The sequence below is a fragment of the Triticum aestivum genome, chromosome 7B, assembly GCF_018294505.1.
Source record: "Triticum aestivum cultivar Chinese Spring chromosome 7B, IWGSC CS RefSeq v2.1, whole genome shotgun sequence".
In the NCBI taxonomy this organism is placed as follows: Eukaryota; Viridiplantae; Streptophyta; class Magnoliopsida; order Poales; family Poaceae; genus Triticum; species Triticum aestivum.
The window spans coordinates 87,431,285-87,458,437 of NC_057813.1; the positions used below are offsets into that span (position 1 = coordinate 87,431,285).

A 27,153-nucleotide genomic window follows, 5' to 3' on the forward strand; every position below is an offset into this window, starting at 1 on the left:
CCTCGAGTGGGAGGTTTGCTCACCACTCGGTAGGATTTTCAAAAACTTAGGTGAGCACTGGGCTGCAGCTAACCCCCCGAGTGGGAGGTTTGCTCACCACTCGGTAGGATTTTCAAAAACTTAGGCAAGCACTGGGCTGCAGCTAAGCCCCCGATTGGGAGGTTTGCTCTCCACTCGGTAGGATTTTCAAAAACTTAGGCGAGCACTGGGCTGCAGCTAAGCCCCCGAGTGGGAGGTTTGCTCTCCACTTGGTAGGATTTTCGTGGTGTACCTCCAAAGGAGAAGATAGCAGTCGACCTGCGCTTCGTCCTCCTTGCGGAGCGCATGTTGTATTTGTGGCGTAGCTCGGAAGGAGAAGGCAGGAGTCGACCTGCGCTTCGTCCTCCTTGTGGAGCGCATGTTGTATTTGTGGCGTAGCTCGGAAGGAGAAGGCAGGAGTCGACCTGCGCCTCGTCCTCCTTGCGGAGCGCATGTTGTATTTGTGGCATAGCTTAGAAGGAGAAGGTAGGAGTCTACCTGTGCTTCGTCCTCCTTGCGGAGCACATGTTGTATTTGTGGCGTAGCTCGGAAGGAGAAGGCAGGAGTCGACCTGCGCCTCGTCCTCCTTGCGGAGCGCACGTTGTATTTGTGGCGTAGCTCGGAAGGAGAAGGCAGCAGTCGACCTACGCTTCGTCCTCCTTGCGGAGCGCACGTTGTATTTTATACTTAGGTGAACACTAGGTTGCAGCTAAGCCCCAGAGTGGGAGGCTGGCTCACCACTCGGCAGGATTTGGTTTAAACTTAGGCGAGTACTTGGACTGCAGCTAAGCCTCCGAGTGGAAGGCTGGCATACCACTCGGTAGGATTTTGTTTAAACTTAGGCGAAAACGGATTCGCAACTAAGCCTTCGAGTGGAAGGCTGGCTTACCACTCGGTAGGATTTTGTTTAAACTTAGGCGAAACGGATTCGCAGCTAAGCCTCCGAGCGGGATGCTGGCTCACCACTCGGTAAGGATTTTTTTACAAACTTAGGCGAAACAGATTCGCGGCTAAGCCACCCACTGGGGGACTGATTTGTGTGAGCAAAAGTAACAACAATCATTGGGAAAATTATAAAACTCTTGTCTTTGATAAATAAACTACAGAAGTACTTTTATTACAACTCATCCGAGTGAATACTTAAGTATAAAAGGGGCGGAGCAGATCCACTTTCCAAGCTCGTGGCTCGTCAATCTGGCGATCAACGTTGTAAATACGGTATGCTCCATTGTGGAGAACTTTGGTAACAATGAAGGGGCCTTCCCAAGTAGGGGCGAGTTTGTGCGGCTTCTGTTGGTCCACTCGGGGGACCAAGTCTCCTTCCTGGAAGGCTCGGCTCTTCACATTTCTGGTGTAGAATCGGCGCAAGTCTTGCTGATAGATGGTCGACCGGATCATGGCCATCTCTCTTTCTTCTTCCAGAAGGTCGACTGCATCCTGCCGGGCTTGTTCTGCTTCGACTTCAGAGTAGAGCTCGACTCACGATGCATTGTGAAGCAGGTCACTTGGCAGAACCGCTTCAGCTCCGTAGACTAGAAAGAACGGAGTTCTCCCAGTCGACCGATTTGGAGTAGTCCTCAATCCCCAAAGAACTGATTGAAGTTCGTCGACCCACGCACCTGCTGTGTGCTTGAGGTCACGCATCAACCGGGGTTTCAGTCCCTTGAGAATTAGGTCGTTTGCTCTTTCTGCTTGTCCATTCGACTGGGGGTGGGCGACTGAAGCGTAGTCAACTCGAGTGCCTTGAGAAGCGCAGAAGGCTTTGAACTGATCGGAATCGAAGTTTGACCCATTATCAATGATGATGCTATGCAGAACTCCATATATGAATATCAATTCTCTGATGAAGCTGATGGCAGTGCCAGCATCAAGATTTTTAATGGGCTTGGCTTCGATCCACTTGGTGAACTTGTCGACTGCCACCAGTACATGGGTGAAGCCGCTCCTGCCAGTTCTCTGTGGTCCAACCATATCTAACCCCCAAACAGCGAAAGGTCAGACGATTGGAATGGTCTTCAAGGCTGAGGCGGGCTTGTGTGACATATTGGAGTAGAACTGACATCCTTCACACTTATCGACTATCTCTTTTGCCATTTCATTTGCTTTAGGACAGTAAAAGCCTGCTCGGTATGCTTTAGCCAGGATGGTCCGAGAGGACACATGATGGCCACAGGTCCCCGAGTGGATGTCTTTGAGAATCATTCGACCCTCTTCCGGTATTATGCATTTCTGGATGACTCCAGTCGCGCTTTCTCTGTACAACTGTCCCCTCATGACAGTAAAGGCCTTGGATCGACGGACGATCTGCCGAGCCTCTTCTTCATTCTCTGGGAGCTCTTTCCTTAGGATATACGCGATGTAAGGCACTGTCCAGTCGGGAGTGATAACCAGAACTTCCATGATTAAGTCAACCACAGCTGGGACCTCAACTTCAGTCGGATCCGTGGCACTTTTTGGCTGCAGGGCTTCTTCGGTGAAAGGATCCTCTTGAACCGACGGTACGTGGGCATGTTCCAAAAACACGCCACTAGGAATGGCTTCTCTTTTGGAACCTATCTTCGCCAAGTCATCAGCTGCTTGATTTTTCAGTCGGGGTACATGATGAAGCTCTAACCCCTCGAACTTCTTCACCATCTTTCTTACTGCGATGCAGTAACCAGTCATAGCTGGGCTTCTGACGTCCCACTCCTTCATCACTTGGTTAACCACCAAATCCGAGTCACCGTAGACCATGAGGCGACGGACGCCGAGTGAAATGGCCATACGCAACCCATACAAAAGTGCTTCATATTCTGCTTCGTTGTTGGAGGAGTCAAAGTGAATCTGGAGTACATAACTGAGCTTATCTCCTCGGGGGGAAACTAACACTACCCCGGCACCGGAACCATTCAGCATTTTAGAGCCATCAAAGAACATAGTCCAGTGCTCCGAGTGAACTTGAGTCGGTAACTGCTGTTCAGTCCACTCGGCGAGGAAATCTGCTATTGCTTGGGACTTGATAGCTTTCTTTACCTCAAATCTGATATCAAGGGGAAGGAGTTCAATCGCCCATTTTGCCACTCGACCAGTTTCATCTCTGTTGTGCAGAATCTCTGATAAGGGGGCGTCGCTGACGACTGTGATGGTATGGTGAGAGAAGTAGTGAGCAACTTTCTTCATGGTCATATAAATCCCATATACAAGCTTCTGATAATGAGGGTATCGTTGCTTTGATGGGGTCTGAACTTTGAAGGTTTTCCCTTCTTCTTCCCGCTCGACCGTAAGTACTGTACTGACGACTTGTCCTGTGGCTGCAATGTAAAGCAGCAAAGGCTCTTTGCTGATAGGGGCAGCAAGCACCGGCTGGGTGGAAAGCAGGGTTTTTAACTCTGCAAACACTGCGTCAGCTTCAGGAGTCCACTCGAACTTGTCTGACTTCTTCATCAGTCGGTAAAGAGGCAATGCCTTCTCACCGAGATGAGAGATGAATCGACTTAAAGCAGCCAAGCAACCAGTAAGCTTCTGAACATCGTGCACACGGACATGTCATTTCATTCGGAGTATAGTGCCCACTTTCTCGGGGTTTGCATCGATTCCTCGTTCAGAAACGAGAAAACCGAGTAACTTTCCGCCAGGAACTCCGAATGTGCACTTGGATGGATTAAGCTTGATATCATACCTCCTGTGGTTGGCAAATGTTTCAGCGAGGTCAGTCAGCAGGTTGGAACCTTTCCGTGACTTGACCACAATGTCATCCATGTATACTTCCACATTCCGACTGATTTGAGTGAGCAAACACTTCTGAATCATCCTCAGGAACGTGGCTCCAGCATTCTTGAGGCCGAATGGCATGGTGACATAACAGAAGCACCCAAATGGGGTGATGAAAGCTGTTTTGATCTCATCGGGTCCATACAGACAGATCTAATGGTACCCAGAATAGGCATCTAAGAAAGACAGTCGTTCACATCCCGCAGTCGAGTCGACTATTTGATCGATGCGGGGAAGAGGAAAATGATCTTTCGGGCAGGCCCGATTGATATGTTTAAACTCAATGCACATGTGAAGTGAGTTGTCCTTTTTGGTGACCATGACAACATTGGCGAGCCACTCGGAGTGGTAAATCTCTCGGATAAACTCTGCTGCTAAGAGACGAGCCACCTCTTTGCCAATAGCCTTCCTTTTCTGGACGGCGGACCATCGCAGATGTTCCTTGACAGGTTTTGCCTTTGAATCGACTCGCAGACGATGCTCAACCAGCCCCCTGGGTACACCTGGTATGTCAGAAGGTTTCCATGCAAAGATGTCCCAGTTCTCACAAAGGAACTGGATGAGCGCTTCTTCCTATTTGGTGTCGAGTGTTGTGGAGATGTGAGTCGGAGCAGCATTGTGGTCGGTCGGGTGGATGTGAACTGGTTTTGTCTCACCGGACGACTGAAACGCTGATTCCGTAGCGGGCTTCTTGGCTCGCAACAAATCACTCGGGTCTGCATTCCTCTGATGTTCCTGCCACTCTTCTGCCACCATCTGAGCATTGGCGATCTTTGAGCCTTTCTAGAAGCACTCTTCTGCCTTCTTGCGATTACCAGTAACAGTAATTACGCCTTTAGGTCCAGGCATCTTCAATTTGAGGTACACGTAACATGGTCGAGCCATAAAACGTGCATAAGCTGGCCTGCCCAAAATAGCATGGTAGGCACTCTGGAAATCTACAACCTCAAATGTCAGCTTTTCTTTGCGGAAGTTCTTGGAATCACCAAAAACCATATCAAGAGCAATCTGGCCGAGTGATGCGGCCTTCTTGCCAGGAATGACTCCATAGAAACTCATGTTGCTTGTGCTGAGTCTGGACATCGGAATGCCCATCCTTTCAGCGTCTCAGTGTACAGTATATTCAAACTACTGCCGCCATCCATCAACACTTTAGTCAGTCGAGTGCCCTCAACGACTGGGTCGACCACCAAAGCTTGCCTCCCAGGGGTGGCTATATGCGTCAGGTGATCAGACTGGTCGAATGTGATGGCCGTGTGAGACCACTTCAGATAATTGGGTGTCGCTGGAGCAACCATATTCACCTCTCGGTTTATAACTTTCAGTCGACTTTTGCTCTCAACGTCAGCAAAAATCACCAGAGTAGAATTGACCTGAGGGTATTCCTGGTCACTATCCCCCTTGTCCTCAGCTTTGTCTGACTCCTTTTCCTTATCCTTGGGTTGTTTCCCCTGGAACTGCTGTATCAGAAGTCGACACTGTCGAGTTGTATGCTTCGGGTAAATGAAATTACCCTCTTCATCTTTCTTCGTGTGGATGTGACACGGCAAATCCATCACGTCATTTCCCTCTTTATCCTTCATTTTATTGGGGTTCCAAGGTCCTTTGGGCTTTCCTTTGAACTTTCCTTGAGTCACGGCCAAGGTTTCTCCAGGAGCAGCTGGCTCGGCTTTCCGCTTTTGCTTCCGACTGGAGTTCCCTCCTCTGGTTTCCTAGGCGACTAACTTGTGCTTGCCGCTCTGGAGCCGATCCTCTTCCTCACCATTGGCATATTTGGTGGCTATCTCCATCATTCGACTCAGAGACATGTCTCCGGTTTGACCGAATTTCAGGCTTAGCTCTCTATACTTAACGCCTTCCTTGAAGGCGCAGACTGCTTGGTGATCAGATACATTTTCTACTGTGTGATGCAGTGTGATCCATCTCTGGATGTAATCTCTCAAAGTCTCATTCGACTTCTGCACACAAGATTGCAGCTCCATCAGTCCTGGTGGTCGCTTGCATGTTCCTTCAAACATTCTGACAAACACTCGGGAGAGATCTTCCCACGTGTAAATGTTGCTGGGTGTCAACTGATTCAGCCATGCCCTGGCTGACCCCTCCAACATAAGAGGCAGATGTTTCATGGCCACCTCGTCATTTCTGCCGCCGATCTGGACAGTCAGTCGGTAGTCCTCAAGCCAAGTATCGGGCTTAGACTCACCGTTGAACTTACTGACTCCAGTCGCCAACCTGAAGTTGGGTGGAATCACTGCGGCTCTGATGGCTCTGCTGAAACACTCTGGTCCGGAGACATGCACTCGGCTACTGGTGGGTACATCTCTATCGTGACCCTCTCTGTGAGCTCTGTTCCGGTCGACCAGACCTTGAACGATGATGGATCTCGCATCAAAGCCTGGTTCCCTGGGGTCGACTGGAATTCTTCGCCCGCCACTGTGCTGGCGTCTATCATCCTGCTGTCGAGGTACATAGGATCCACCCCTAGGGGGAGGGGTGGGCACTCGACGTCGATCATCGCGATCGAATCGGTGATCATACTGCTCACGGTTCCTGTACTGATCGTGCCGGTCTCCACGTCCTTCACGCCTCGGGGGCAATCTGGGGCTATGAGCCGACTGGACCGTATTCGCAGCCCCGGATTTGCTGTGAATACTGTTCCGCGACTTTGATACAGCTGAATTTTGATCTCCTGCTGCCCGGAGCAAATGTCTGATCTGCATCAAGCCTCTGCCAGCTTCTGACTAGGAAGGCTGAATTGATTCTGCTATATGGGCTGCAGCTGCTAAATTTTGAATCGGAGTTCGATATACCTAAGTCGGATGTGGAAAGAGCTGGCGTCGACTAGAGTCAGGGACCCGTTGTCGCACACGCTCATCGAGTGCTCGCTGAAGGTTCTCCAGTCGAGTGCGCTCAGCCAGGTTGGCCAAGCGTGCGTCCTCCAAGGCGCGAGCCTCAAGGGTTTCTCCAACAATAGGAGTATGAAGTGTTGGAAATATGCCCTAGAGGCAATAATAAAAGCATTATTATTATATTTCCTTGTTCATGATAATTGTCTTTATTCATGCTATAATTGTGTTATCCGGAAATCGTAATACATGTGTGAATAACAGACATCAACATGTCCCTAGTGAGCCTCTAGTTGACTAGCTCGTTGATCAACAGATAGTCATGGTTTCCTGACTATGGACACTGGATGTCATTGATAACGAGATCACATCATTAGGAGAATGATGTGATGGACAAGACCCAATCCTAAACATAGCACAAGATCGTATAGTTCGTTTGCTAGAGTTTTCCAATGTCAAGTATCTTTTCCTTAGACCATGAGATCGTGTAACTCCCGGATACCGTAGGAGTGCTTTGGGTATGCCAAACGTCACAACGTAACTGGGTGACTATAAAGGTAGACTACGGGTATCTCCGAAAGTGTCTGTTGGGTGACATGGATCAAGACTGGGATTTGTCACTCCGTATGACGGAGAGGTATCACTGGGCCCACTCGGTAATGCATCATCATAATGAGCTCAGAGTGACCAAGTGTCTGGTCACGGGATCATGGATTACGGTATGAGTAAAGTGACTTGCCGGTAACGAGATTGAACGAGGTATTGGGATACTGACGATCGAATCTCGGGCAAGTAACATATCGATAGACAAAGGGAATAGCGTACGGGGTTGATAGAATCCTCGACATCGTGGTTCATCCGATGAGATCGTCGTGGAGCATGTGGGAGCCAACATGGGTATCCAGATCCCGCTGTTGGTTATTGACCGGAGAGTCGTCTCGGTCATGTCTGCTTGTCTCCCGAACCCGTAGGGTCTACACACTTAAGGTTCAGTTACGCTAGGGTTGTAGGGATATGTATATGCAGTAACCCGAATGTTGTTCGGAGTCCCGGATGAGATCCCGGACGTCACGAGGAGTTCCGGAATGGTCCGGAGGTAAAGATTTATATATGGGAAGTCCTGTTTCGGGCATCGGGACAAGTTTCGGGGTTATCGGTATTGTACCGGGACCACCGGAAGGGTCCCGGGGGTCCACCGGGTGGGTCCACCTGTCCCGGGGGGGCCACATGGGCTGTAGGGGGTGCGCGTTGGCCTAATGGGCCAAGGGCACCAGCCCCACATAGGCCCATGCGCCTAGGGTTTGAAGGGGGAAGAGTCCTAGGAGGGGAAGGCACCTCCTAGGTGCCTTGGGGGGGGGGAGGGAAACCCCCCTTGGCCGCCGCACCCCCTAGGAGATTGGATCTCCTAGGGCCGGCCACCCCCCCTTGGCCCTCCTATATATAGTGGGGGAGAGGAGGGACTTCATTCCTGAACGCCTTGGCCTTTGGTTGCCTCCTTCTCCCTCCCCAACACCTCCTCCACCTCCATAGTGCTTAGCGAAGCTCTGCCGGAGTACTGCAGCTCCATCAACACCACGCCGTCGTGCTGCTGCTGGTGCCATCTCCCTCAACCTCTCCTCCCTCCCTTGCTGGATCAAGAAGGAGAAGAGGTGGCTGTTCCGTACGTGTGTTGAACGCGGAGGTGCCGTCCGTTCAGCGCTGGTCATCGGTGATTTGGATCACGTCGAGTACGACTACATCATCACCGTTCTTTTGAACGCTTCCGCTCGTGATCTACAAAGGTATGTAGATGCATCTAATCACTCGTTGCTAGATGAACTCCTAGATGATCTTGGTGAAATGAGTAGGAAAATTTTTGTTTTCTGCAACGTTCCCCAACAGTGGCATCATGAGCTAGGTCTATGCGTAGTTCTTCTTGCGCGAGTAGAACACAATTTGTTGTGGGCGTAGATTTGTCAACTTTCTTGCCGTTACTAGTCCTTTCTTGCTTCAGCGGTATTGTGGGATGAAGCGGCCCGGACCAACCTTACACGTACGCTTACGTGAGACTGGTTCCACCAACTAACATGCACTAGTTGCATAAGGTGGCTGGTGGGTGTCTGTCTCTCCTACTTTAGTTGGAGCGGAATCGATGAACAGGGTCCTTATGAAGGGTAAATAGAAGTTGACAAATCACGTTGTGGCTTTAACGTAGGTAAGAAAACGTTCTTGCTAGAACCCTAATTCAGCCACGTAAAAACTTGCAACAACAATTAGAGGACGTCTAACTTGTTTTTGCAGCAAGTGGTTTGTGATATGATATGGCCAAAGTTGTGATGAATGATGAATGATCTATAGGTGATGTATGAGATGTTCATGCTATTGTAATAGGATTCACGACTTGCATGTCGATGAGTATGACAACCGGCAGGAGCCATAGGAGTTGTCTTTATTCTTTTAATGACCTGCATGTCATCGAGAAACGCCATGTAAATTACTTTACTTTATTGCTAAACGCGTTAGCCATAGTAGTAGAAGTAATAGTTGGCGAGCAACTTCATGGAGACACGATGATGGAGATCATGATGATGGAGATCATGGTGTCAAGCCGGTGACAAGATGATCATGGAGCCCCAAGATGGAGATCAAAGGAGCTATGTGATATTGGCCATATCATGTCATGTTTATTATTTGATTGCATGTGATGTTTATCATGTTTTGCATCTTGTTTACTTAGAACGACGGTAGTAAATAAGATGATCCCTCACAATAAATTCAAGAAGTGTTCCCCCTAACTGTGCACCGTTGCGACAGTTTGCTGTTTCAAAACACCACGTGATGATCGGGTGTTTTATTCAGACGTTCACATACAACGTGTGTAAGACAGATTTACACATGCAAACACTTAGGTTGACTTGACGAGCCTAGCATGTACAGACATGGCCTCGGAACACAGAAGACCGAAAGGTCGAGCATGAGTCGTATAGAAGATACGATCAATATGAAGATGTTCACCGATGTTGACTAGTCCATCTCACGTGATGATCGGACACGGACTAGTTTAACTCGGATCATGTAATACTTAGATGACTAAAGGGATGTCTAATCTAAGTGGGAGTTCACTAATAATTTGATTAGTTGAACTTAATTATCATGAACTTAGTCTAAAATATTTGCAATATGTCTTGTAGATCAAATGGCCAACGTAGTCCTCAACTTCAACGCGTTCCTAGAGAAAACTAAGCTGAAAGACGATGGCAGCAACTATACGGACTGGGTCCGGAACCTGAGGATCATCCTCATAGCTGCCAAGAAAGATTATGTCCTACAAGCACCGCTTGGTGACGCACCCGTTCTCCCTGCAGAACAAGATGTTATGAACGCTTGGCAGGCACGTTTCGATGACTACTCCCTCGTTCAGTGCGGCATGCTTTACAGCCTAGAGCCGGGGCTCCAAAAGCGTTTTGAGAGACATAGAGCATATGAGATGTTCGAAGAGCTGAAAATGGTTTTCCAAGCTCATGCCCGAGTCGAGAGATATGAAGTCTCCGACAAATTCTTCAGCTGTAAGATGGAGGAAAACAGTTCTGTCAGTGAGCACATACTCACTATGTCTGGGTTGCATAATCGCTTGACTCAGCTGGGAGTTAATCTCCCGGATGATGCGGTCATTGACAGAATCCTCCAGTCGCTTCCACCAAGCTACAAGAGCTTTGTGATGAACTTCAATATGCAGGGGATGGAAAAGACCATTCCTGAAGTATTTGCTATGCTGAAATCAGCAGAGGTAGAAGTCAGGAAGGAACATCAAGTGTTGATGGTCAATAAAACCACTAAGTTCAAGAAAGGCAAGGGTAAAAAGAACTTCAAGAAGGACGGCAAGGAGGTTGCCGCGCCCGGCAAGCAAGCTGCCGGGAAGAAGCCAAGGAATGGACCCAAGCCCGAGACTGAGTGCTTTTATTGCAAGGGAAGCGGTCACTGGAAGCGGAACTGCCCTAAGTACTTAGCGGATAAGAAGGCCGGCAAAACGAAAGGTATATGTGATATACATGTAATTGATGTGTACCTTACTAGTGCCCGTAGTGGCTCCTGGGTATTTGATACCGGTGCAGTTGCTCACATTTGTAACTCAAAGCAGGGGCTGCGGAATAAGCGGAAACTGGCAAAGGACGAGGTGACGATGCGCGTCGGGAATGGTTCCAAGGTCAATGTGATCGCCGTCGGCACGCTGCCTCTGCATCTCCCTTCGGGATTAGTTTTAAACCTTAATAATTGTTATTTAGTGCCAGCTTTGAGCATGAACATTGTATCGGGATCTCGTTTAATTCAAGATGGCTACTCTTTTAAATCTGAGAATAATGGTTGTTCCATTTTTATGAGAGATATGTTTTATGGTCATGCTCCTATGGTGAATGGTTTATTCTTTATGAATCTCGAACGTGATGCTACACATGTTCATAATGTGAGTACCAAAAGAAGTAAGGTTGATAATGATAGTCCCACATACTTGTGGCACTGCCGCCTTGGTCACATAGGTGTCAAACGTATGAAGAAGCTCCATGCTGATGGACTTTTAGAGTCTCTTGATTATGAATCATTTGACACGTGCGAACCATGCCTTATGGGTAAAATGACCAAGACTCCGTTCTCAGGAACAATGGAGCGAGCAACCGACTTATTGGAAATCATACATACTGATGTGTGCGGTCCGATGAGTGTTGAGGCTCGCGGTGGCTATCGTTATGTTCTCACTCTCACTGATGATTTAAGTAGGTATGGGTATATCTACTTAATGAAACACAAGTCTGAAACCTTTGAAAAGTTCAAGGAATTTCAGAGTGAGGTTGAAAATCAACGTGACAGGAAAATCAAGTTTCTACGATCAGATCGTGGAGGAGAATACTTGAGTCACGAGTTTGGGGCACACTTAAGAAAATGTGGAATAGTTTCACAACTCACGCCGCCTGGAACACCTCAGCGTAATGGTGTGTCCGAACGTCGTAATCGCACGCTGTTAGATATGGTGCGATCTATGATGTCTCTTACCGATTTACCGCTTTCTTTTTGGGGCTATGCTTTAGAGACTGCCGCATTCACTTTAAATAGGGCTCCGTCGAAATCCGTTGAGACGACACCGTATGAATTATGGTTTGGGAAGAAACCTAAGCTGTCGTTTCTAAAAGTTTGGGGATGTGATGCTTATGTCAAGAAACTTCAACCTGAAAAGCTCGAACCCAAGTCGGAAAAATGCGTCTTCATAGGATACCCAAAAGAAACTATTGGGTACACCTTCTACCTCAGATCCGAAGGCAAGATCTTTGTTGCCAAGAATGGGTCCTTTCTGGAGAAAGAGTTTCTCTCGAAAGAAGTAAGTGGGAGGAAAGTAGAGCTTGATGAAGTATTACCTCTTGAACCGGAAAATGGCGCAACTCAAGAAAATGTTGCTGAGGTGCCTGCACTGACTAGAGTGGAAGTTAATGAAAATGATCAAGATACTTCTGATCAAGCCCCTACTGAAATTCGAAGGTCCACAAGGACACGTTCTGCACCAGAGTGGTACGGCAACCCTGTCTTGGAAATCATGCTGTTAGACAATGGTGAACCTTCAAACTATGAAGAAGCGATGGCGGGCCCGGATTCCGACAAATGGCTGGAAGCCATGAAATCCGAGATAGGATCCATGTATGAAAACAAAGTATGGACTTTAACTGACTTGCCCGTTGAGCGGCGAGCCATAGAAAATAAATGGATCTTTAAGAGGAAGACAGACGCGGATGGTAATGTGACCATCTATAAAGCTCGGCTTGTCGCTAAGGGTTATCGACAAGTTCAAGGGGTTGACTACGATGAGACTTTCTCACCGGTAGCTAAGCTGAAGTCCGTCCGAATCATGTTAGCAATTGCCGCATTCTATGATTACGAAATATGGAAAATGGACGTCAAAACGGCATTCCTTAATGGTTTCCTTAAGGAAGAATTGTATATGATACAGCCGGAAGGTTTTGTCGATCCTAAGAATGCTGACAAAGTGTGCAAGCTCCAACGCTCGATTTATGGGCTGGTGCAAGCATCTCGGAGTTGGAACATTCGCTTTGATGAGATGATCAAAGCGTTTGGGTTTACACAGACTTATGGAGAAGCCTGCGTTTACAAGAAAGTGAGTGGGAGCTCTGTAGCATTTGTCATATTATATGTAGATGACATACTTTTGATGGGAAATGATATAGAACTCTTGGACAACATCAAGGCCTACTTGAATAAAAGTTTTTCAATGAAGGACCTTGGAGAAGCTGCTTATATATTAGGCATCAAAATCTATAGAGATAGATCGAGACGCCTCATAGGTCTTTCACAAAGCACATACCTTGATAAGATATTGAAGAAGTTCAATATGGATCAATCCAAGAAGGGATTCTTGCCTGTGTTGCAAGGTATGAAATTGAGCTCAGCTCAATGTCCGACCACGGCTGAAGATATAGAAGTGATGAGCGTCATCCCCTATGCCTCAGCCATAGGTTCTATTATGTATGCCATGCTGTGTACCAGACCTGATGTAAACCTTGCCGTAAGTTTGGTAGGAAGGTACCAAAGTAATCCCGGCAAGGAACACTGGACAGCGGTCAAGAATATCCTGAAGTACCTGAAAAGGACTAAGGAAATGTTTCTCGTTTATGGAGGTGACGAAGAGCTCGTCGTAAAGGGTTACGTCGACGCTAGCTTCGACACAGATCTGGATGACTCTAAGTCACAAACTGGATACGTGTATATTTTGAATGGTGGGGCAGTAAGCTGGTGCAGTTGCAAGCAAAGCGTCGTGGCGGGATCTACATGTGAAGCGGAGTACATGGCAGCCTCGGAGGCAGCACATGAAGCAATATGGGTGAAGGAGTTCATCACCGACCTAGGAGTCATACCCAATGCGTCGGGGCCGATCAAGCTCTTCTGTGACAACACTGGAGCTATTGCACTTACCAAGGAGCCCAGGTTTCACAAGAAGACAAGGCACATCAAGCGTCGCTTCAACTCCATTCGTGAAAATGTTCAAGATGGAGACATAGAGATTTGTAAAGTACATACGGACCTGAATGTAGCAGATCCGTTGACTAAACCTCTCCCTAGAGCAAAACATGATCAACACCAGAATTCCATGGGTGTTCGATTCATCACAATGTAACTAGATTATTGACTCTAGTGCAAGTGGGAGACTGTTGGAAATATGCCCTAGAGGCAATAATAAAAGCATTATTATTATATTTCCTTGTTCATGATAATTGTCTTTATTCATGCTATAATTGTGTTATCCGGAAATCGTAATACATGTGTGAATAATAGACATCAACATGTCCCTAGTGAGCCTCTAGTTGACTAGCTCGTTGATCAACAGATAGTCATGGTTTCCTGACTATGGACACTGGATGTCATTGATAACGAGATCACATCATTAGGAGAATGATGTGATGGACAAGACCCAATCCTAAACATAGCACAAGATCGTATAGTTCGTTTGCTAGAGTTTTCCAATGTCAAGTATCTTTTCCTTAGACCATGAGATCGTGTAACTCCCGGATACCGTAGGAGTGCTTTGGGTATGCCAAACGTCACAACGTAACTGGGTGACTATAAAGGTAGACTACGGGTATCTCCGAAAGTGTCTGTTGGGTGACATGGATCAAGACTGGGATTTGTCACTCCGTATGACGGAGAGGTATCACTGGGCCCACTCGGTAATGCATCATCATAATGAGCTTAGAGTGACCAAGTGTCTGGTCACGGGATCATGGATTACGGTACGAGTAAAGTGACTTGCCGGTAACGAGATTGAACGAGGTATTGGATACCGACGATCGAATCTCGGGCAAGTAACATATCGATAGACAAAGGGAATAGCGTACGGGGTTGATAGAATCCTCGACATCGTGGTTCATCCGATGAGATCGTCGTGGAGCATGTGGGAGCCAACATGGGTATCCAGATCCCGCTGTTGGTTATTGACCGGAGAGTCGTCTCGGTCATGTCTGCTTGTCTCCCGAACCCGTAGGGTCTACACACTTAAGGTTCAGTTACGCTAGGGTTGTAGGGATATGTATATGCAGTAACCCGAATGTTGTTCGGAGTCCCGGATGAGATCCCGGACGTCACGAGGAGTTCCGGAATGGTCCGGAGGTAAAGATTTATATATGGGAAGTCCTGTTTCGGGCATCGGGACAAGTTTCGGGGTTATCGGTATTGTACCGGGACCACCGGAAGGGTCCCGGGGGTCCACCGGGTGGGTCCACCTGTCCCGAGGGGGCCACATGGGCTGTAGGGGGTGCGCCTTGGCCTAATGGGCCAAGGGCACCAGCCCCACATAGGCCCATGCGCCTAGGGTTTGAAGGGGGAAGAGTCCTAGGAGGGGAAGGCACCTCCTAGGTGCCTTGGGGGGGAGGGAAACCCCCCTTGGCCGCCGCACCCCCTAGGAGATTGGATCTCCTAGGGCCGGCCACCCCCCCTTGGCCCTCCTATATATAGTGGGGGAGAGGAGGGACTTCATTCCTGAACGCCTTGGCCTTTGGTTGCCTCCTTCTCCCTCCCCAACACCTCCTCCACCTCCATAGTGCTTAGCGAAGCTCTGCCGGAGTACTGCAGCTCCATCAACACCACGCCGTCGTGCTGCTGCTGGTGCCATCTCCCTCAACCTCTCCTCCCTCCCTTGCTGGATCAAGAAGGAGGAGACGTGGCTGTTCCGTACGTGTGTTGAACGCGGAGGTGCCGTCCGTTCGGCTCTGGTCATCGGTGATTTGGATCACGTCGAGTACGACTACATCATCACCGTTCTTTTGAACGCTTCCGCTCGTGATCTACAAAGGTATGTAGATGCATCTAATCACTCGTTGCTAGATGAACTCCTAGATGATCTTGGTGAAACGAGTAGGAAAATTTTTGTTTTCTGCAACGTTCCCCAACATGAAGGGCATCCATGTTCCAGCGGCGAAGTTCTTCCCTCTGCAGCGAATTGAGGGGCTCAGGAAGGTACTCCTCATGGGAATGCGATGGATCGCCTCCGCCGTTACCTCCCTCGGCACCGGGAAAGCCGGGGGGACCGTGTGGTCCATTGACCATCAAGACCTCCACCGCTGGATCACTGCTGTCGCACTCGGATGCAGTCTCTGTGGAGCCAGTCGACGGGTCGAACAGGCCGTAGAGAGATTTGTCGGGCTTGATTGCCGCGACTTGGGTGGTGGTCGACTGGCGAGCCACCGCGTGCCCCACCCACCGCTGAAGCCTCGACCGACCGGAGCGCTTGCTCCGGCGGGAAGCTGGGAGGAAGAATGACACAAAAACCGGTCGACACTGGGTCGATGGTTGCCGCAGGAGGACACCGCGGACGCACGCACGAAAGTGCGTCGCTCCGCAGACTGGGAGCGCGTCGACGTCGAGCGGAGCCTCCTGAAGCCAGGCAGAGTCGTTGGCGATGAACGTGAGCGCGCCGAGACGGATCTCGCGGCCCTCGACCAAAACTCCGCCTGAAACCATGCTGAAGGCGATCAGAATTTTTTTGCAACTTCTCCAATAAATCACTAAGACACCTGCCCCATGGTGGGCGCCAACTGTCGTGGTTCTAAGTCTGACAGTAGTGTAGGGGGTACTAAAGGCGAGGCAAGATCCTAGCTATGGAGTAGTTGTTCACGCAAGTGTTTTACGAGTTTAGGCCCTTCTTAGAGGAAGTAATAGCCCTACGTCTCAGTGCCCGGAGGCGGTCGACTGGATTATATGCGTGAGAGTTACAGAGGTGCGAACCTTTCTGCCTGTGAAGGGGGGTGGCTTATATAGAGTGCGCCAGGACCCCAGCCAGACCACGTAGCAGAGAGTTCAATATACATAAAGGCCAGACGTTACCGATAACGCCTTACATAAAGTGATATCATGGCCATAAAGACTACTTAATAACAGACCGTTTGGCTGTAGAGTGACCTTAGATCTTCTGGTGGTCGAGTGAGTCTTCATAGTCGACTGTCTTCGAGTCCGTCAAGTGGAATCCTTCCAGGTCGACTGAAAGGTAGTTTCTTCTAGAGATGTCCTTGGGTAGGGTACTTTGGACAGGTTCGTGACCCTACCCTAGGTACATGGCTTCGTCACCACCCGCAGTGCGTCACGAAGCCGCCCACGGCCGCGTGGTTTAGGATAAGCACCTGCGGCGACCACCCTCTGATCGGCATCCTCGACCGGCGACGCGCTCCTTGAGGTCCCGCAGGAACTCGCGCACCTCCTCGCCATACTAGTCGGGGTTCTTGAGAACCTAGATGAACGGGTGCCCCGAAGCCTCGAGCCCGAGCCCGAGCTCGATGGTCTACTTCGGGTCAGTGTGCATGATCACTAGTAGAAAAACCCCTATTAGTCTCGGTTGGTGAGGGCCTTTTTTCCCGGTTCTTGAACCGGGAATAAAGGATCGTTACTAATGCCCTAGACCTTTAGTCCCGGTTCTAACACGAACCGGGACAGATGGGCCTCCACGTGGCTGGTGCGCCGAGCCCAGGCGGGAGGGCCTTTGGTCCTGGTTGGTGGCACCAACCAGGATCAAAAGGCATCCACGCGTTAGCATTTCAGTGGCTGGGGTTTTTATTTTTTTAAAGGGGGGGGGTTGGGGGTTTTGGGGGGTTAATTTAGGTGTTTCATATATTGTGTTAGCTAGCTAATTAATAGAAAGAAGTGTCCTCTCTTATGTCCATGCTTGGTCGACGCTACGTACTGTACATAGAGAGGCCCTCGACACGCTAGATAGTATGAAAATGAAGGAAACCATTAAGTACAGAAGTTCGTCATGCATACCGAGAGAAGTGATCGATCGACCTCTCCTTCTCCGAGAGATTGGTCAAACAACAAGTTTTCGTATTATCTATCCGATGCTACTGGCTACATACATATACAATATGTAAGATCTCTTACAATCCCCTAGCATTTGAAATCAACTTCCACATGGTATTCTCCGGCTTTATTGATGACGTGGTCAAGAAAGAATCTCGCCAATTCCTCTTGAATTGCTTTCATGCGATCTTGTTCTAGGAGTTCATTCCACATCTGCCACGTCTAATTTGAAGAAGGGGGTTAATATATATATGAATGAAACTCAACAGAAATGATGGTGTAATAAAATGAAATTGTGAATATTATTGCTTACACACTTCATATTGTCTTCTAGAGTAGCCCCGCTTATTTTTCAAAGTCGTGTTGTAGATGAACTCGCACACGTAGTATCCACAGAAATCATTCCCTTGTTCCTGCCACAAGCACTTTACAAGAAATAGAGGTCAATCAAACTGATAATGAAGCATTATAAATGGCATTGATGAAAGTATAGCTATAGAATCAATGGGAGATGCGCAGCTCCTTCGGTAGTCCCGGAGCTTCTATGGTGAACTGTTTCCAAACCCTGCAAGACAAAGAAAATAATTATTATTACTTGAGATATCAGGAAATGAACAAAAAGTTGCCGATATGGTGCGGTAATGATCGATTGAACTTACTTGTTGAGCAATTTAGTCATGTCCGCATAGGTTTCGGGATCTTTTCGTCTCGAGTCTAAGACGGTTACTAGTCCCCGCTCAAGCTTAATCTCCAAGAGAACATAGTGGAAGCTGCGCACGCATGCATAACTCATCAATTACATTACTATAACCTCGCTCGAGTAATAAGGGAAACCGAATATGCACACGACAGTAACACTCACTCGAAGTTGTAAGGAAAGAGTATTAAATCTTTGTTTTGATTTCCGATCAACGGTTGTAGCAAGTTGGCCTCGGCCTCTTCGGCATTCTTTTTAACCTGAAATTCATCTATGATATTTGTGTTAATGAACCCAATATCATACATTTCTTGTTTTTTGCACTCGACGATCTTCAATCTGCATAATATAGTGAGGATAATTAATTATAAATACATGCAATGAAAGAGCCGAGCTACATATAGAGACTTAATGACAGAAATAGTACTTATAGACAGTAGCAAAAGACCATTAATTTATTGAGGGCCTTTTGATTGAAGAACTCGAAGAACTCCTTAAATGGAACAGGCAACAAATCAGTTCCAACGAGGTCGTGCTCCTCTTTAATTCTCACATATAAAGTATTTGCCCCCCCAGGCTCTCTGCAGGTTTTCTTGTACCAATTATGGAATCTTCGCATCATCGTTGTTAGAGATTTTTCATCTTTGACGAGAGGCTTCCCGTACTCGTATCTCTGTTCGTCCACCTCCAAGAAATCAAAATGTACATCGTCAGGCAGGTAATCTCTAAGATTGCTATAACCGGGCACCGTCCCCGGAGCATTAGCGACGATGTCGCTAGACACATTGAGCGGGGGGCACGATTGCTTTGCTTGTTCGCCGAGCTGGGCAATTTTTTTCCCAGCTGCTCGTTCTTTTAACCTTTGATCACTGACAGTACTTCCCGACCGCTCCGCTTTGAGATATGCCTTTTCAGTAATGCGCTCATAGTTGGTTTTCGGCGGAGACTTTGGTGGTTTCCTCAGGGCATCGATAGTGCACTTTGCTTTCACTGGATCTACCTTCTCCTCCGGAGGTGGATGTCTCTTTGCTTTCAACCCTTCAAAGAAGTCCTTCACTTTGGTCCGCACGATCTTCGCGTTTTCCTCCTCGGTCCTCTCGTACGGTAACTTCTCTAGAGGCTTGAGAGATGGACCGTATCTATATTTCCTCCCGCCTCTGGCTGTACTGCTAGACGCTGGAGCAGACGGAGCGGCTGCGGCTGTCTTATTCCATGCTTGCTTACGAGGCGGAGGAGAAGGACTACGACACGCCGGAGCAGCCGGGGTGGCGGCGGGTCTCTTCCGCCCTTGCTGGCGAGGCGGAGAAGGAGGAGGCTGCTGGCTGCTCGGGCGCGTCGGCGCAGGCGGAGAAGGAGGCGGAGTGCCGCCAGGCGCCGGAGAAGGACGTTGAGTGCCTTGATCGTCACTCGCCGGAGGAGGATGCGGTGGAGGAGCCAGAGTGCCCTGACTCGTCGTCGTCGTCGTAGGAGGCAGAGGCGTCCAGTTCGGAAGGTTGATGAACTCCTTCCGCCATAGGCATGGAGTCTTCAAAGCAGAACCCAGCCGAGTCTCGCCTTCACCGGTAGGGTGGTCAAGCTAGAGGTCCTCAAATCCCTCCGTTATTTCGTCCACCGTCACCCTAGCATATCCTTCTGGAATCGAACGACATTGAAAAGTTGCGCCAGGTTCAGAAGGTTGAACAGAGCCGACAACCGCCTTGACTTTTAAGTTCTGCCATTGCGTCATAAGGTGGCAATTTTGAGAATCCGTGTTAGCATCCACGGGTTAGCTAGCAGGAGCCGTCAAGACATGCTCCGGCTGAAGCAGCTCGGTGGAAGCCACGCTGCTTCTCCGCTGAGATGGCGGGGTAGCTTCAGGGGAAGCTTCGACAATTTATTTGCTGCGATTTGCTTCTCGTTCCTCCATCGCTTGTATCCTTGCTTGCAGTGCCTGCAGTTCGGTCTGCTGCACTTTCTTCCTCCTCTCCTGGCATTTGTAACCGCCTGCGTCCGGAAACCCAGCCTGCCACAGAACGGAGCCTGGCGTGCCTCGTGTCGGTCCAGGGTGCTCAGGATTCCCGAGGGCCATTGTGAGCTTGTCGTTCTCTCTGTCTGGAACGAATGTCCCTTCCTGCGCTGCATCGATATAGTGCTGAAGCCTCTTGACTGGTATTTTCAATTTCTCGTCCGTCCAATGGCACTTCCCTGATACAAGGTCTAAGGTTCCACCAGCCCCGAAGAACCAAGTCCGGCAACGGTCTAGCCAGTTCATTGTCTCTGGTTCGATCCCTTTATCAAGCAGATCATTCTCACCCTTGCCCCACTTGGTCGGGCTTTGAGGTAGCCACCTGACCCCGTGCGATGGTGAATCTTCTTCTTCGCAGCATTTTGCTTGTTTATCGCCGACATCTTCTTACTCTTTTCCGATGTCTTGTGGGCCACAAATGCGGGCCAGTGATCTCTGATCTTCTCATATTTGTCGATGAATTCTGGTGTCTCTTCTTTGTCGACAAACCTTTTCAGCTCATTCTTCCACCTCCTGAATAGGTCTGCCATCTTCTTAAGAGCATGAGACTTGATTAATTGCTCTTTAACTGGCTTCTCCGGATCCTCCTCTGGCGGTAGGGTGAAATTTGCCTTCAGCTCAGTCCAAAGATCATCTTTCTACATATCATTGACATAAGACACCTCAGGGTCCTTGTTCTTAGGCTTATACCATTGCTGGATGCTGATCGGGATCTTGTCCCTAACAAGAACCCCGCACTGAGCAGCAAATGCTTCCTTTGTCCGGATGGGTTCAATCGGTTGGCCGTCGCGCGCGATTGTTGTGATCTCAAACCTTTCATCCGAGCGCAACTTTTTCTTCGGGCCTCGTCTCTTTACCGAAGTTGTGCTCGATCTAGAGGGCTAGAAAAAAGAAGAAATGCGAGAGTTAATTAATATGTGTACATATATACCAAAACAATGAACGCATCAATTAGCTAGTCAGCACAGGATTAACTAATATATATACCTGGTCGGACTCAGTTCGGTCACCGGAGACGTCATCACAGTCTCCTTCTTGCACCGTCATTGGGTCACCAGAGCCATCATAATCATGTCTTTCCTTCTCCATTCTTCGTTCACCGTAGCCTGCTTCTTCACCCTGTTCTTCCATACCATCATTGTCGTTAAGATACGAGAAGATATCACCTCCTGCTAAGATTATTTCCCCCAACACCTCTTCTGCTTCCTCGTCTCGTATGTGCTCCATTGTTTCTGCAAATATTACGACATGGCAATTATTACACAAACATGACAGCATGTGGATATATTAGTGGCAAACGTAGACCGAGCTTATTCTGGGTTTGGGGTGGCCTCGACAACACTTCAAGGGTAGGGGCGCGGCGGGAGGGGTACGAGACCGACATCGTTTTTTTAGGGTTTGGGTGTCCTCGAGAGTTTTGGTCGAGCGAGAGGGCCGGGGGGTGCTCCCGTGGTATAAGTTATCACAGTGGAAATTATCCGGGAGGGGGTTATATCAACAACGACGACATACATACATGGGAAAATAATGTTATCGGGGAGGGGGTAGGTCGACCCCCCCTCATGTTGAAGTTATCGGGACACGGGGTATATCGAAATTTTCTATATATAAAACTTTTCCATGGAACTTATCGGGACATGGGGTATATCGGCGGGAGGGGTAGGTTGACTTTTCTAAAAATGTAACTTTTGCATATATAAAACTTTTCCATGGATCATCATTTCTCATATATATCGAATATATATCCATAGTCATATATAAAAACTTTCTATATATGAAAAAAAACTTTCTATGAACAAAAAAACATTTTTGACATATATATTTAGCATATTCTAAATTTTCCTAACTCTTTTACAACCAGAAAAATTACATATATGGAAAAAACATTAATACACATATGAACAAAAAAATGCATATATGAACAAAAACATGCTCTGAACAATTTTTTTATACATTTTGAACAAAAACAGAGCCGGGGCGGTGCGGTGGCTCACAACGGGGGCGGCTAGCGATGACGATGGCGACGGCGGGGGCGGCGAGGGCGCCGGCGCGCGGGGGCAGGACGGGGAAGGGGCACGGGGCACCGGGGCGGCGTGCGCGTTGGAGCAGGGGAGCTCGAGGCAGGGCAGCGCGTGGGGCAGGGCAACGGCGATGAGGACCGGGCGGCGACCCGTCGGGGCAAGGGCGCGGGGCGACGGTGACGAGGAGCGTGCGGCGACGGCGAGCACGGGGCAGGGGCTCGGGGCGCCGAGGTGGCGCGCGCGTCAGAGCAGGGGAACTCGAGGTGGGACGACGCGTGGGGGCAGGGCGACGGCAATGAGGAGCGAGCGGCCACCCGTCAGGGCAAGTGCGCGGGGGGACGGCGACGAGGAGCGGGCGGCGACGGCGACGAGGAGCGGGCGGCGACGGCGAGCACGGGCAGCCTGGCGGCGTCGATGAGCTCGGCGTCGTCGGGGGCAAATGGTCGATGAAACTGAAAAATTCCAAAGTCCTGCTTATATACACAGAGTATTGGTCCCAGTTCGTGGCAACAACCGGGACCAATGCCCCCCTTTAGTTTCGGTTGGTGCCACCAACCAGGACCAAAGGCCGGCCTTTGGTCCCGGTTGGTGGCACCAACCGGGACTAAAGGAGGGCATTGGACCAATGCCCTCCTTTAGTCCCGGTTGGTGCCACCAACCGGGTCCAAAGGCCCCTGCGCTGCCCGCGTCGCGGCCAAAGTTTAGTCCCACCTCGCTAGTTGAGAGGGGCTACCCTCTCGAGCTCCTCTCAAATGTAGACTTACGGGCCTAATCTCGCACTGTGCTGCCTGTGGGCCTACTGGGCCTTCTGTGGGCCTGAATCCTAGCCCAGGTTGGGTTTCCAATCGTATTCAGGCCGTGGTGTCCCAATAGGTGGCAGCTTTTTTATTTTTTTCCAGTTTTTTTGCATTATTTATTTTCTTTTGTTTTTTTGCTATATTTTTTTAATCCTTTTTGCTTTTAGGTTAGAAAAATTATAAACTTTCTATTAGTGCCATTACTTTCAAATTTAAATAGTTGAAATTTGAATTCTTTAAAATTTGTGTGAATCACAAGTTTGTGATTAACTTTACTATAAAAATTGTTTTTTTCCAGTTTTTTTTTGCATCATTTATTTTATTTTGTTTTTTACTTTATTATTTAATTCTTTTTTTCTTTTAGGTCAGCAAAATTATAAACTTTCTATTAGTGCCATTAGTTTTAGAAAAATTATTTTGTTTTTTTGTTTTTTTTGTTGCTTTATTTATTTTATTTTGTTTCTACTTACAACAAAATACTTATTTTTGCTATTTTTATTTATTTTATTAAAGTTTATGTTTAATTTTTTTAAGTCACAAAAATTCTAAACTTTCTGTTAGTGCCATTAGTTTTCAAATTTGAATAGTTAAAATTTGAATTCTTTGAAATTTGTGTGAATCACAAGTTTGTGATTAACTTTACTAAAAAAATAAGCATAGTAGCGCCTATAGAGAAAATTCAACCTAAATTCACAATAAATTTATATGAATTTTAGAGAAATTTAGTATGAATTTAGATCAAATTCCCTATATAAGGGCATCTATTTTCACTTTGAGAGGAGCTCAACAAGGCAGAGAGGGAGGAGCTTATAAACCGGTGTAAGTGCCCTTCGGTTGGCGAGGTGGGACTAAACTCTGACCGCAACGAGGACCAAGCCTTTAGTCTCGGTTTGTGGCACAAACCGGGACTAATGGTCATGGGCCATGGGCGAGGCGCATTGGTCCCGGTTCGTGCGTGGAATCTGGACCAAAAGGTCCAGACGAACCGGGACCAATGGCCCACGTGGCCCGGCCGGCCCCCTGGGCTCACGAACCGAGACCAATGCCCCCATGGATCCCGGTTCTGAACTGAACCGGGACTAATGGTCTAACCCGGCCTGAACCAAAGCCCTCTTTTCTACTAGTGGATGCTCCCCGAAGCTGACGTAGACGACGGTGCTGGGCTCCTTGCCTTGGAGCCACCGGAGGCACTCGTCGGCATCGACGGCGGTGGTGGTGTTCCCTCTCTTTGCTAGCGTGGTGGCGTGCTGGTGGTACAGCGACACCGGCCCGATGGTCCACAGCTTCAAGTTCCTGGCGGCCGCGTACCCAGCGACGTACTCCGGCTCCATCTCGGGGAAGGAGTTCATGACGACGCCATTGCACTCCGCTAGCGCCAGCTCGATTTCATCGGCAAGCTTCTTGAAGCCGGGCGCCCAGAAGAACCCGGGGGCTTGCGCCCTGGTCACCTTGATTCGCCTCTCCACGCCGGGCACGACCCCCGGCTCGTTGTCGTCGGCCATGCTGCCGTAGGAGTTGTACCTCTCGACGTTGTGCTGGCAGAGGACGCAGAAGGCGCAACAAACAAATCGTATGGTTATAGACTTAGATGAGATATCTAAATCTCACTTGGAAGAGATTTAGCAAATCCAAAAAGAAAACTGTAGTTACACTCTCCTCTAGCTACGCTATCGAACCAAAATAAACAAAAACTGGAAAATAAAAAGACATGTGGCCCTTTATAAAAAAGTTGCAGCCCACTAAATAAAGCCAATACACAAAACATAAAAACAACCCACATATGGGGTCTCACTGCTTCACGAGAAATGAACATAAAACACACAACAACAAGCATGACTTACAAGCACGCGCTCGCGCGCGACACACACAAAGTCTTAGCCGAATGTCCAACAAATGGCTGTCGGTAAAAATCTGTTTGCCTGAGAGGTGTACGCCGGGTGGGTTTTGCCGAGTGCAACTCTTGACAAAGACTTTAACGAGGGTTTTCGGCCCTTTGCCGAGTGTTCCTGGCACTCGGCGTACGTGGCGATTCCAGTAGTGTATTAAAATTAAAATTAAGGGATATTTTGTTGTGACAATTAATTAAGATCCAGGGGCATTTTTGTAACAAAACAACACACATAGCTCAAAACGCGCGTCCAGCGCTTCAACAACTGACATGTGGCCTAGCCACACGCTGGCATGCCACGCAAGCACTTGATACGGCGCCATACTTTCATAGGCATCGTATTTGAACACCCAGACAAGTTACAACATCACTTTTGTGTATTTTTCTAGTTTAAGCACTGAAACTGACGGTCACAGACAAGTTAGGGGACCTGTAGTATATTTAACCCCCAAACAATCTTCTGAAATACTAGAACATTCGGCGCTCTCCGGCGCAGTGCTCTGTGAGACTGATAACACTCATCAGTGAGTGGTGCAACCTCCCGCGTCTACCTCAAAGTGCTTGATCAGATCCAGCAGGTTGCCAAGCGATGACCCACCATTTTGCACGGCTGCCCTCGCCTTCTCCGAGAGAGCAAGCGCCTTCCTCCTCCTCTCCTCCCCCTCTCCTCCTCCGTCCATGATGCTCCTAACGGCCGCCTCCACCACCTCTCTCCCCACCACGAGCCCCTTCTTCGCCACCCACAGCAACGGCTCCTTAATCCCGACGCTCACGCCGATTCCCAGCACCTCCACGGCCAGCTTCTCGTTCAGGAACTGGTCCGAGAAGTGCGGCCATGTCACCACCGGCAGCCCGGCCGCGATCGCCTCGAGCGTCGAGTTCCACCCGCAGTGCGTCACGAAGCCGCCCACGGCCGCGTGGTTCAGGATAAGCACCTGCGGCGACCACCCTCTGATCAGCATCCCGCGGCCGGCGACGCGCTCCTCGAGGTCCCGCAGGAATTCGCGCACGTCCTCGCCGTACTGCTCGGGGTTCTTGAGAACCCAGACGAACGGGTGCCCCGAAGCCTCGAGCCCGAGCCCGAGCTCAATGGTCTGCTTCGGGTCGGCGTGCACGATGCTCCCGAAGCTGACGTAGATGACGGTGCTGGGCTCCTTGCCTTGGAGCCACCGAAGGCACTCGTCGGCGTCAACGGCGGTGGTGGTGTTCCCTCTTTTTGCTAGCGTCTCGGCGTGCTGGTGGTACAGCGACACTGGCCCGATGGTCCACAGCCTCATGTTCCTGGCGGACGCGTACCCGGCGACGTACTCCGGCTCCATCTCGAGGAAGGAGTTCATGACGATGCCATCGGACTCAGCTAGCGCCAACTCGATTTCATCCGCTAGCTTCTCGAACCCGGGCGCCCGGAAGAACCCGGGGGCTTGCGCCCTGGTCACCTCGATTCGCCTCTCCACGCCGGGCACGACCACCGGCTCGTTGTCGTCGGCCACGGCGTCGTAGGAGTTATACCTCTCGACGTTGTGCTGGCACAGGACGCAGAAGGCGCACATGCTGAAGAAGCAGAGACGCGGGACCTTGAGACTGGCGGCGACCTGCACGGTCCACGCATGGCAGAAGTCGGAGACGATGCACGTCGGGTACGGCGGGTCCGCGCGGAGGTGGCGCTCGAGCGGACCCGCGAGGAGCGTCAGGGCGCGGAAGTAGTTCACCTCGAGGCCAAGCGGGATCTTGTCGACGTCGTCGGCTCCCTCGGGCAGGCCCTCGGCGGCGCAGTCGAGCGGGAGCTCCACGAGCCGGATGGGCAGGCCGGACCGCCGCGCGAGGTCGACCGTCGGGCGGATGCGCGCGGCGTTGGACGGCGTGGCGACGACGCTGGCGAGCGAGCCGTGGGTGGCCAGCAGCAGCGCTGTGTCCACCGCCGGGATCACGTGCCCCTGGTACATGAGCGGGACGAAGACGAAGTGCGCCCTAGCGGCGCTTCCGACGTCCTCATGCCCGGTCCCGGTGCCGTTTGCCCGGCCGTTTGGTGCTGCCTGGCAAGCCATCCCCTGCTGCCCGTACTGGCAAGAGAGATGGTTCGATACTGATGCGTTTGGCAATGTCTGGGGCTGTCGCTGGTTCTGTTAGCCCCATGTCTTAAAAAGATCGGGTTTTGAATGCGACGAACGCCAGCAGCCATCCTAGCCGGCGCCGGCATGATCGAGATGGCGAGGTGACGAGATTGACGACGTCACTACAAGATTTTCAGTTATGCTCCATAGTGTTTGTCCGTTATTATGTTGACGATGATGACGGAGGCGTGAGCATGAG

At 49.6% G+C, this 27,153-nt stretch overlaps 1 protein-coding gene and 1 pseudogene across 1 annotated transcript; both read right to left on the minus strand.

Moving 5' to 3' along the window:
* Nucleotides 1-25,166, minus strand: part of LOC123157704 (UDP-glycosyltransferase 73C6-like) — a 31,221-nt pseudogene extending 6,055 nt beyond the window's left edge.
* A 198-nt stretch (nucleotides 25,167-25,364) lies between these two features.
* LOC123157706 (UDP-glycosyltransferase 73C6-like) lies at nucleotides 25,365-26,931 on the minus strand. The gene has a single exon (XM_044575939.1). The coding sequence runs from the start codon at nucleotides 26,886-26,888 to the stop codon at nucleotides 25,365-25,367; it is 1,524 nt and encodes a 507-aa protein (XP_044431874.1). The 5' UTR covers nucleotides 26,889-26,931.
* Nucleotides 26,932-27,153: the final 222 nt, after the last annotated feature.